Genomic DNA, 11,996 nt, shown 5'->3' on the forward strand with positions numbered 1-11,996 from the left:
AGTCTTCTCATGCACTGCAAGTCATATCGAGCGATGGCATGGCGTATTTATTGCGAGCAAGTTGGTGCGAAGCGATAGCGTTGCAGTGGTTGACTGGGACTTCGACAAGTTTCACGCCCGTACTGATACTGAGACCAGCCCCCAAGTAGGAAGAAAAACATCAACCTAGCGTGGTCATTGTACGAACCATTGTTAGCAATTTATTCATAGGATGCGGGATACAGGATCGAGGGCCGCAGGGATGTCCTTCCCGCGAAAATCGTCCCTCCTTGCGAGCGCCGTCCTTCAGCTCTCGGTATTGCTCCACCCTCACCCGGAGCTTGATCCGGCTAGGCGGTGCATGCGAAGTCTCTCCCCGGTGTAACGCCCGCCCCACCCTCACTTTTTCTAATCCAAGAACTGTGATGTTTAGGGCTTCGTTTTGGTCAGGCCCGGCTGAGAATCTTGCAAATACTTCTTCTCACATGCAACAACGACGAATGCTTATTACGGTTACCTTTTCTATTTTAGGGTGCGACTCTTCCCGTTTTAGCACAGCCTCTTCCGCATTTCGGGGTAACTACTAAACCCAACATTTTTTTCGCCAAACGGACTAAACCCAACTATCGCGAACTAAATTAACGCTTTATAGTACTTTAAAAAAATGTTTATTATTTTAAAAGAGATTTTTCTTAAGTAGGTTAAGTCCGTTTAATAAAGAAAAGTGTTGGGATTGGTAATTTTCCTACAAATATGCCCCTCTCTAGGCTGTTAACCTAAGCTTTCTACTAATACATCCTTAGATACTTATCACTACCCTAAAATTAGTCTTTACTAACAACGACAATATGCGTTATAATATTATCTCCCTTCTCTTCCTGCTCAGCGCTGCCGTTGGTGTCCAAGCCTGCAAACCCGACCATGAAGCTTGCGGTGTACGTTCCCCTTATAATGCCTACAATCTAGAAAAGAGCTAACACTCTACTCGGCTAGCACTGCAATGGGAGGAGTTGCAAAATTTCGGGGATGAACTTCAAATGCTGCCAGAAAAACTGGGTAGGTACCTACGATGTAGCAATGAGTCAGACAAAAGAATACTGACATTCCGTGCAGTGCGGAGGCCGTGGCGGGGACGGCACCTACTGTGGCGATGAGAAGGGCTATTGGAAAATCCGCTGTGTCGAGTGTCCTTTCTCGCGCTGAGGGCTTGACGAGCTTAAAGTAGGAGGAGGCGAGAGTAGTAGTAGTTGTGGCAGGCTTATCTAGAAGCAGCGTGTTACGCTGAGTCTCTGGAAAGCGGGTAGAGTGGTTGAGAGAGTATGTCAGAGAAAGGTCACACTCGTTTATGACAGGACCTTTTTGGTCAATTCAATCATTGATTCTTCAACTATACACAAGGAAAATATATTTTCCTTGTCTGACTATGAGTACTGCCCCGGCTTTGGCGAAAGTCCAATAGATGCGCCGTGTAGCCATCTTTCCAATACCCTTCCAAGACTGTAATAGTAGAATCCGCATAGTATCTAGTCAGAAGAATAACAGCTGAGCATGGCAAGAAAAGTAGCCGATGCGGGCGTGTCTGTGGTTGACGCGGAAATTGCTATAGTTACCAGAGCTGATCTCGCTTCAGAGTTGATGACACGTGCTCGGTGTTGGCTGATTTAGCGATGACGCTGATAGGAAGCGGAGTGCGCGCCGGTTGCGGGGTTTGTGGAAACGTTGCTGGGCCGGCCATGAGCAGGCGATGTGACGGGACACCACATTCTTTCGCTGCCACCCTGGCGACGTTATGATTTGCCAATTCACCAACTCATCGTCGCCTCTGCGCATTTATGCATATAGTCCTCCGTCCTCCGGTTGAACAACCTCGTCGCTGGTGAAGCAATAGTGCCCTATAATTTCACCGTCTTCGCCCTCGAACCTCAAGCTTGTAACCTCCCCTCACTGCAATTGCTTCTTGTACGCCGTGTGGCCACACTCTGGCTACTGGCTCGCTGCACTGATTACTGCATTGCAGAGCCTCATCGGCGGCAGCTTCGACTTGCACACCAAAAAACGCGAAGAAAGATCGACCTTTTACCCGTACGACTCCGGCTATTCTCGGAGACAATTTTTGATCATTGGGATACTTCACTTACTCCTTCAACTATCGAGGAGAGTGCTATTGTAACAGCCACCGTTTATGCCTCTGGAACAATTGCTCGAATGTCTCCCGCTCACTGCCCTCTGGGCCCTCCTTCAACTTTTGCACTGCGCCTTTCCATGGTCGCCGTAGAAAATCTTCGTTGTACGGCATCATCTTCATCCACTCAACCCAAGCTTCAACAACTTGCGTCGCGAGCTCTGGAGAGCATCTAAACCACTCTCGATGATCCTTCACACCTTTCTTGTGAATACAGGGCAAAATCTCTTGGAAACGCCTTAGATGGCGATGCGCTAGCGACTCGACGCGATCGTGGTGGCTCACATCCTTGAACTCCTGGATTACATCCAAGTCGTGAAGCTTGCAATCCTGCCTTATCTGCTGGCGGCGTGTGTACGGATGTATCGTCCTGCCCACCTTGACTAGTCCTGGATGGGACGTAGACACCACTACGTATAAACAGGCGGGCTTGCTGTTGCCGAGCAGAGGCTTTCTCACTTCTTCATACAGCAGATTTCCAATTTTCAGTGACCAGGCTTCCGAGAGAACAGGAAGACTGTCACCGATAGTCAAATTGTCCAAGCAAGCCACCAAGTCATCTTCCGACACAGATGGACTGCTGTCCTCCTTGTAGGAGGGTGATCTACGCGCTGCAAGGCGGGGGCTGCGCCGGAGCTGAGGAACTGGGCTTAAGGGTAGTGAAGGCGATGAAGCTGCCATGGAAATGCAGATGGATGGTGTTCTCGTGTGTTGTATTGTTGATCGTCGTTTCCGTATGGCTGCGGAGCCATGCTGACTGCTTGGTGGACGACGGATGCTGGGGCTGCTTGGTTCATCCGACGAAAGGGATGTCGTCTCATCATCCTGGTTTCGGCGTCCTCCATTTGCTTGGGGAACTCTTCCAGGAGCGGTATGGGCTTTCTTTTTAACTTCTGACGCGGGTCGCTTTGGAGTGAAGGGGAGTTCAGAAGCGGTGCTAGCGGTGCTGACAGTGGATTTGGAACCTCGTTGGGCCAGTGGACCATCTTCTTGAAAGCTTTCTTCATCTGAAGAACCGTTGATGTTCATCTCAAAATCCGTGCACAGCTCTGAAACTCCACCGGCAGCATCCGCACATGCAACACAATCTTTCCACTGGCTGTAGTAGAATTCCAGCCAGAACCAGTGACGGTGCTTATGGCAAAGCAGATGGTAGATGAGCGGGCGGAGTTGGCTTAGTGGTGACACGTAGTCGTCGCCATCTTCTTGATATTCTTCGTCTCCGTCTTCGCTATCCGACTCTCCGTCCACAGGTATGCTGGGACAGATCCTGCGAGCGGTAGCGAGTTTGGCCTTGTCCAAAAGGAAACGGCAGCGCCCAGTCACCATATCGTAAGCGATGCATCTCACATGTTCTGGGCACTTCAGCTCCCCAACTGCGTCGACAAGCGCGACAGGGTCCGTATCAGGGAAAGATGACGGCGTTTCCAGATCCGGCTCGGCACTTTTCGATCTGTTCTCTCGATTGGTGTAGTTTTGTGGATACAAAGAACTTTGATGATCACTAGGGAGGTCTGAATCATCGTGAAATCCTTTCGAGATCCTTCCTTTCGGGCTCCTTTGTACAGGCAATACCGCGAGGCTGAGGGGAGTTACGTGCTTGTCTTCTTTTCTATGTTTCCGGCAAAGGAGTATTTGAGCGAAAGTTGCGGAGTTCTCCTTGGTGAAGGGCAGTTTGGACTTGCGTATGGCACTGAGCGTGGGCTCAAGGTCCTCGGTCCAGGGTTTGTACATTTTCCGGCAACGGTGGTTGGCATCAGGTACAACAGCGTGGCATTTAATTTTGCGATTCTTAGCCACACACCCGAGCGCACGAATCATGTCCATTGCTGGTGGAGCTAGTTTCATTCGGACGTCTGGCGTAGAGGTAGAAGTCATCTTGGTGAAACTTTTGTGAGAAAATTGAGGGAATAGCAGATTGTGGGAGACTCGAACGGCTCCGGCTTTTTTGAACGTCTGGTATCATTTAAGATACCGGGATTCTAGGTATTGCTAGGCAACCATATCTACCCCACGTTTAGCGAAACTTTGGGGGCGAGTATGCTGTGCCGCAAATCGGGAGACATAGCCGAGATAACACTGTTATGATTACGACCTGTATCTTACTCGTTCCCTTCGTCTGTCCGCTTTCCAGCTTCCTGCCTCCTCGTGCTAACTCAGGAGGATAATTCGCCTTGACCACTGGCCATTTATCGCCGTGCTGTGCCGGTATCTAGGAAGGTGTCTTAGGGTTTCCCTTCCCTGCGGATCTTCGTCCCTTGTGCGTTCTCATCCCCTGCAGGATTGCGTTATGAGCGGTCCGTCTGTATTTCAAGGTCCTGTCCGGGCTTTCTGCAGGTGCGACCTGGCAGTAGCTTCCTAACTAAGTCCGTGCGTGCCGGGTTCTCGTGTTCCTATCTGTCCCCTGGAGTCCGCAACGTTGAGCACCTCGCACAGGAGAGAATTGGCAAAGTGGTAGAGCTGAGATTCGTATATCAAGAGAGATGATAATAATTAGATAAAGAAGAATTATATAATTATACGATATATAGAGAGTTAGTGTGAGATACATTGGTAGACAGGGGATCAAAATGGAACGAGATGATAACTCTCAATTGACTTGACGTCAAACAAATCGCTGGATCCGAAGAAAACATCTAGAAGCGAATGGGCGATCTTAGCGCCACCCTGCTTCACTATGCGTTTTTCCTGGTCGCTTAGATGGACAGCATGGGCAAAGATGGTGTTCGGGGCCTAGGAGGCCGGCCGTGTCGTATACATCGACGTAGTGCTGCGAGCTCGAGAACATATCCTTGACGAGGAGCACCTCGCCCATGTTCTCGGAGACATGTGTCTGGGCCATAGCACCGTTCTCCTGCTGGAGTTTGGCTAACTCGCACATGGTTTCGTGGCGGCAGCTGGGCGCGAAACGCGGATTAATGGTTAGCGCGACCATGTCCTTGCCAATCTTCTACACGTACTCGACAACCTCCTTGCTCTTCCGAATCACGTTGTGTGGGCTCTCGTCGCGATACCACTCGGGGCAGATATTTGAATCAATACACACCCGGCCGACTAGGGCGCGCTGCCCCTTTGCGAGACATATGTCTGCAAGCAGCTTGGTGGCTTCAACGTCGAGCGCCACGTGATATGCGGCAGCCTTTATGCCGTGTGCGAGGGCGCGGGAGACACAACGACTGTAAACACGGCGTGCATCGAACAGATCGGACATGGATGCTTCCATTGGATATATGCATTTGTCCAGCCATCCCATCAGGCTCATGTTTCCAACGATGCCTGCACTTGGGAACTGTGCGGTGCGCATGTGCGCGTCGACAAATCCAGGAAAGAAAAAGCCTTGGTCTTTGATTCGGATGACAGCAGCGTTGGACCAGCGTTGGTGTTTGGAGATCACAGAGTCTAATCGTGCATTCGCTGCTCCTCGCTCTATAAATTTGACTCTTCCATTCTCGTCCACGCCGATGGCGCCGTGCTCACAAATCTCGAGCCCACGAAGAGATTTGGGCCAAGTATTGGACCGTTGGGCAAGGAGCCGTACAGCGGTGGCAATTGGGAAGGTTTCTCCCCGGGCCCGTACCTCAGCGCTATCGCGGTGGAGAATTCGATTCGAGGGATCCAGGATGCAAGTATCCAGGCCTGCATGAAACACCTCATTGCCAATGAACAGTAAACAAAACGGAAACAGACCACTATCGGTACGGTCATGGAGGCCATTTCATTCAACATCGATGACAAGAGTATGCATGAGACATATCTCTGGCCGTTCGCGAACGCCGTTCAGGCGGGCAGCGCAAGCATCATATGCTCGTATAACAGGCTGAACGGATCATACGCATGCTAGAATTCGAAACTGCTAAACGGCTTGCTAAAGGAAGAGCTCGGGTTTCAGGGATACGCTGTATCCGACTGGGTAGTCATACATGCGGGGGCTGCAACGATCGAGTCTGGTCTGGACATGAATATGCCTTGTGGAATGGAATTCGGCGTGCCAAAGCCGCCATACTGGGGCGAAAACGCTACGACCGCCGTGACCAACGGCACCATTCCGGAAAGCAGGATCAATAGCACGGTGCTGAGAGTCATGACTCCTTACTTCCATCTCAACCAAGACCAGGATTCCCCGAAGGCCGATGCAGCCTCAGCTGCTGTGAATACTGACAGAGACTGGTACTACGATTTTGAGATCGGAAATATCATTAATGTCCGCAGCGAGGGGCACACCAGGTTCATCCGAGAATCAGCATCAAGCAACACCATTCTGCGAAGAAAAAACATGCCAATGGAGCCATCCCGCTATCATCTGAAAAGATTAAAGGCATTGCCGTGTTTGGCAACAGTGCCCCCTAGTACGCTGAAGGCTTATACTTGTGGGTTGGCGGCGACCCCTTCAATCCCGACGGTTCTAAGTTTGGAAATACTGCTTCCGGCGGAGGCAGCGGTACTGGCCGCTTTTCGTACTTTGTCTTCCTTCTTGAAGCCATCCAAGCACGCGCGAACCAGGATGGTGCATTCATCCAGTATATGCTTGACAACAAGACGATGACGAAGTACGGCATTTCTAGTGCCAATATATACCCCGTACCCGATGTATGCCTCCTGTTCATCAAGTCCTGGGCGACTGAGAGCATCGACCGGCAATCTCTCCTTCCAGGCCACAGCGGTACGGGAGTTGTCGAGACTGTCGCGGCTAGCTGCAACGACACCATCTTTGTCCACCACGACACCGGCCCCATGCTACTGCCGTTCACTTCGCACAAAAACGTGTCCGCCATCATCATGGCCCACATGCCGGGCTAGGAGAGTGGCAACTCGCTTATCGACGTGCTGTACAGGGCGATCGATCCCTTAGGCTACCTCCCGCGCACCATCCCCGCCTTCGCCGCCGCTCTTCCCCACACTCTTGTTACCGCACCAGAGGATCCCACCGATCCAGATTCATGGCAGTCTGACTTCACAGATGGCAACTTCACCGACTACCGGTACTACATGACTGCAGGAAACGGCTCTGCCAATGTGTTATACCCTTCCAGCTATGGCCTCAGCTATACGACCTTTACCCTATCCAACATTACCGCGTCCGCCGTCGCTGCGGCGTCTATCAGAGGCAGTGCGCCTGTAGCCGACGCGCCAATGGTTTTAGGTGGCAATGCGGATCTCTGGACCGTCGTGTATACTGTCAACGCAACGGTCACGCATGTAGGTGATGTTGCAAGTGCCGCAGTACCCCAATTGTACCTCAACCTTTTGGCCGCGTGGGCACCTGAGGGAACACCAGTATGGCAGTTGCGCGGCTTTAAGAAGGTTCTCCTCACCCCCGGTGAGTCAAAGTCTGTAGGAGTCGAGTTTGTGAGGAGGAATGTGTCGTACTAGATGTGGTTGCCCAGCAATGGTTGGCTCCGGCCGAGGAGATTCAGGTTTGAATTGGGTTTGATGTTGCTAAGAGAACCTCAACGGATCTCTTGGAGTAATTTGAAGACTTGATGTATTCTACTCAAAACATTTCCAGTTGTTATAGTGTAGCGAAACCAGCGCAGGCGGGGGCTTCGGAACTTATAAGACTTAACGCCCACGTAAGGCATAGGGCACGTCTACCCGTAATCTAGATTGGCTTGGAAAACCCATCCGCGAAGTACGAGTGAAGGACCTTATCACCATGGTCACTTAGTATATATATAACATGCTCGTTTGTAGTAGATACTGTTGCGAAACGTAGTGCATAAGAATTCGACTAGATTTTACGTACGAAAAGAAGCTGCTGAAAAAGAAGAAAAAGTTCCATAAAACTTGATTTTAAGTAGTAAAGAAAACCACGCTAAGTAGGAAACGAGTAACTATACGATTCGTACGGAAGTACCTTAGCCCTATGGTTCTTTATCCGATAGGGGATTCTCTGGTGCGTATTTTTTTTTTTTTCAAGAATTGTCGCATCCTTGTCGGCATTCTTCCTGTACGAGCTTGGGCTATTGGCTACTAGTGTTCCCGTACGCGCCCTTATCCTGTGCCTTCTAGATTCCCGTGTGAAATTTGAGGCTGTGCGGCTTTCTTGCCCATGAGGCTGCTTGGCCCCTGCGGTGCCTTTTCCCGTGCGGGCTTTCTGCCCTTGGGATCATGAAGCCCATTTCCCCTGGGATTTGTAACAACAGACTGTCCATTCGTTCTCTTATTCTACCTAGAACATAATTTATCCCATGACGACTGTAGACTTCCCTCTGATGGTCTGTTCTTTTCCGATACTCTCGGTAGTAAGCTGCCAAAAATGCGTTTTGTATTCTTCGTTTAATTTCTGAAAAGCGTCTAGACCCCCCGCAGCAAGCTATGCAAGGACCTTAGACCCTTTAAAGATGAGGAGATTTTATCGCTCAATACATACTTCAGCTAGTTCAACAGGAACGCCTTCTCAGATCTGGGGGTTCCGTAGATGCCAATGACTTTTGCCCTTCTACCGGCAGAATGGCCTTATTTGAGGCTAGGCGGTCGGTTTGAGCAGTGGACCGCTGTCGAGCTAGGGTGGGTGCCCGCTTCAGTTTTTCCTAGATGAGGCATAATAAGATGTCTTTTGTGTCCTTGCGAAGGGTTATGCGAAACATTATAGATAAATTGTCGTGAAAGTTGAACTCGAGGAGTCTAGAAGTGGAAATGAAAATACCAAGCAGAGTTAGGAAATAGCCCGCATTTATATACTTCTCAACTGGCTAGCTGGGCTAATAGTATGTTTCAATACTATAGAATGATTAACACGACCTCTTTCTCTTTAAATAACAATCTCCTAACTGGATCGCCCTTCCGTCCTTATGCATCCGGTCTTTTAAGTGAGGAATTATTCACCTATCGCCACCTACAACGTAAGGCTCTAATCTGTAGTATGACCTGAATAGCCCCGCAGCTGGGTCTAACAGTTTCCGAAAGCGATAACCTATGGTAAAAGAGGCTAAAAGCGTCGCAGCTTACTATTCGGTGGCGAGACGCAACCTCGCGTACCAAAGCGTAATGAGGGGCATGGCAGAGCAATACAGCTACCCGATAGAATTACCATCGGAATGTGTACTTTGCTAGCATATAACCGTATACGGACGCATGGTGTGGGGAATCAAGAGACGGCAACCTTCTGACTGGGAACCCGTCATGCTGGGCTCAACTCATAGAGAAGAAGACGTCCAATATTTCGCTACGCCTCTGCCGGTGCCTTGTTGCATTGTGGCATTCTCGAAACTCCTCCCGAAGTTGATCCCGATACCACTTTAGTGGTGATTGTCGCGGGAGGCCGAGCATCTCATGCCATCGATAGAGAAACCTGTACATGATCGGTCGCATCTTCTTTGAACGTATGTCCGGATTAGATGGCGGGTATGTGTATTTTTACGTAAAATTCAGACTCGAGATTACTAAAGTTATGTAAGACAGGAACAGTTGGGCGGATGTTAAGAGCAATGCAGGAGGAAACGAAATTAATGTAACACAGAATTTATTCATTCCTAGCATCAATGCACCTTTCCTTTTTCGAAGGGTTGTGTTCGACACAAATCGCAACATCTCATTTCAGGTTAGCGCTAACGTTACTACATTCCAATAAGAAAGCACAAGCGCTATAGTAGCGATAATGAGCTAATTAACATACACTCCTAGGGCGCAAGAAAGGACTCGTAGACAAGCAACTAAGGTTGTCCGTATCGAATCTAACCTACTTTATGCGTATGGCGTGGAAGTGAGAGAACCGTCCACTTATAGCTTTCTATATCTACCCACAGTCATATGGACTTCACAAGAACAACCATAAAAGGGAAACATATTTCGCACTTGTTTGTAGTTTAGCCATACGAGGTCTCGCAATTAGCAATACAGGCAATAAGCCACCTCGATGCGACGATTGGTACGTTTCGGCATTGCTCTGATAATTATTCTGCCTTGCGTATCTCTGTGGATCCCTTACAGTAAGCCGGCAATCTCCACTTCAAAGTATGCTATTCAATGACACAAAAGGATTGCGCCCCTTACATTCCCGATTCTTTCTGGTCGACTTCTCGTGTAAAATTAAATATGCACCTACAGCACAAAGAACTTACATCGTAAGCAAGGAGCTCTCTTCTTTGACGCAACGCTTTGAGTGCTAGCCACTATATATAACGCAAGAAAGGATGCCATCTGTTAGAGCTAATCGAGTGAATCTACCGCACTACACATCAAGGGATGTCGATGTCAAACTCCAGTCAGCTACAATTCCAGATTGGCGAAATCTGGTCTAGTGAGGCCGTCTCTAACTTCAGCAATCTTTGCATCAAGAATGCAGCCTCGAGCACCTTCAATTTCGAACAAACACGAGAGATGCCGCCAGGTTGGGCAGTGTCGCTCACTTTCGGGTTCATGACACTAAGCGGTGAAGGCGAGAAGTTCAGCATTAACCTTCCGGGCCCTTTTTACAGCAAGAAGGAGGCCAAAGCTGCAGCTGCAGGAGAAGGACTCAAGATCCTTACTGAGGCCGTAACAAAGAGAAATAGAGAATGCATAAGCAAGGAAATGGAGAGCAACAGCGACGACACGGCGAATGAGGATTGGATTAGTCTACTTGGAGGTGACTACGTTCGCTATTCCAATGCACGTATCACACTGATTTCACACTGACAAATTTCGTATGACAGAGTATTGCCAGCGTAGGCGCAAGCGCATGCCCATGTTCCAAGAGTTTGGACTCGGTTCGAGTCACTCAATGGAAGTCACGATACAAGATCGCCCAGATGAGCCCTTTGGTTGCCGCAACAACCTTTTCAGCAGCAAGAAGGCGGCCAAGATGCATGCGGCACGTGAGGCTGTCATGTGGCTTCGTGAGATCGGGCAGATGTCAAGAAAGAGCCGTTCGTCGGTGGACACGACCGCTGTTCAAGCGGGTACTATCCAACTCGGAAGTGGAAACTCCGTTGCTGGAAACGTCACCAAAGCCGGCCAGTCTCCTTCGGACACTCGCGACACTGGGCTCGAAGCATGGCTAGACATGCGTGACCAGGATGGTCCGAGTCTTGGAGATCAAATTATGGGTGAGTGTAATTACCACATCTACACAATCTTTTCGCACGCAAACTCGACTTCAAAATACATGGTGCAATCAGGCTCACAGTGAATCAAGTCCTCTGTCGAAAGCTTGGGTGCGCTCAGCCTACCTATAAACTCACCTCCGACCCATGTGTCATAGGCATGTGGTCTGGTGCGGCGTACTTCAGGAATGACCCGGCTGTCGCGCTGCCGAGCGAACCAGTTGGTGAAATCAAGATGATATTTGGGAAAAAGAAGGCGAGACAAGAGATATCCCGGGGAGTGATTACGCGACTTCTAGAGTTATTGGCCAAGAGACAGGAAGAATTCGAGATCGCGAGGGGGGATTTCTGAACAATCGCGGCTAAGAATCTCCAGTGTGTACTTTCGATCATATTGCTCTTATTTGCTACTATTAGTGCAATTTGTGATCAATGGAGATGCGTCTGTCATTAGTTTTATGTCTGAATATTAAGGCTAATAGGTAGCATTAGATTCAGTGGGGTGCCGTACTTTCTCTGGGTCAGCAGACTTCAACCGTCTTAGAGCCGTCAAGTCAATCCTAAGACTTAAGTGGCCACTCATCTCATGACCACTCGGTGTTGTCACGTCTCAGACCCGACAGAGTAGCATGAAGAGGTCAAATGCTGTGAGTGTGGTGCATGGCGTGGGACGTTGATCCTCTCCGTACTGAAATTTTGGGTAGAGGTAAACTTGACAGTGGCCGCGAGCACGATAAATAAAGCGGCCAGATCCACAACCGCATACTAACCCCCGTGCCGAAGCTCGAGGACCATACCAGCAGCGGGGACGT

The 11,996-nt window shown here is 49.6% G+C and overlaps 3 protein-coding genes across 3 annotated transcripts; 2 read left to right on the forward strand and 1 right to left on the reverse strand.

Moving 5' to 3' along the window:
• Window positions 1-4,726: 4,726 nt before the first annotated feature.
• On the reverse strand, window positions 4,727-5,465 carry LTHEOB_4496 (Guanine deaminase; the record flags this gene model as incomplete). The annotated part of the gene is made up of 3 exons (XM_035513536.1): window positions 4,727-4,849; window positions 4,920-5,058; window positions 5,122-5,465. The coding sequence occupies 3 exons, from the start codon at window positions 5,463-5,465 to the stop codon at window positions 4,727-4,729; spliced, it is 606 nt and encodes a 201-aa protein (XP_035374545.1).
• A 355-nt stretch (window positions 5,466-5,820) lies between these two features.
• Window positions 5,821-7,531, forward strand: LTHEOB_4497 (Beta-glucosidase 1; the record flags this gene model as incomplete). Its single annotated transcript, XM_035513537.1, has 4 exons — window positions 5,821-5,856; window positions 6,033-6,362; window positions 6,509-6,924; window positions 6,994-7,531. 4 exons carry the CDS (start codon window positions 5,821-5,823, stop codon window positions 7,529-7,531), a joined length of 1,320 nt encoding a protein of 439 aa, XP_035374546.1.
• A 2,814-nt stretch (window positions 7,532-10,345) lies between these two features.
• On the forward strand, window positions 10,346-11,536 carry LTHEOB_4498 (Double-stranded RNA-binding protein; the record flags this gene model as incomplete). Its single annotated transcript, XM_035513538.1, has 3 exons — window positions 10,346-10,727; window positions 10,795-11,187; window positions 11,343-11,536. The coding sequence occupies 3 exons, from the start codon at window positions 10,346-10,348 to the stop codon at window positions 11,534-11,536; spliced, it is 969 nt and encodes a 322-aa protein (XP_035374547.1).
• Window positions 11,537-11,996: the final 460 nt, after the last annotated feature.

The sequence above is a fragment of the Lasiodiplodia theobromae genome, assembly GCF_012971845.1.
Source record: "Lasiodiplodia theobromae strain AM2As chromosome Unknown scaffold_12, whole genome shotgun sequence".
Lineage (NCBI taxonomy): Eukaryota > Fungi > Ascomycota > Dothideomycetes > Botryosphaeriales > Botryosphaeriaceae > Lasiodiplodia > Lasiodiplodia theobromae.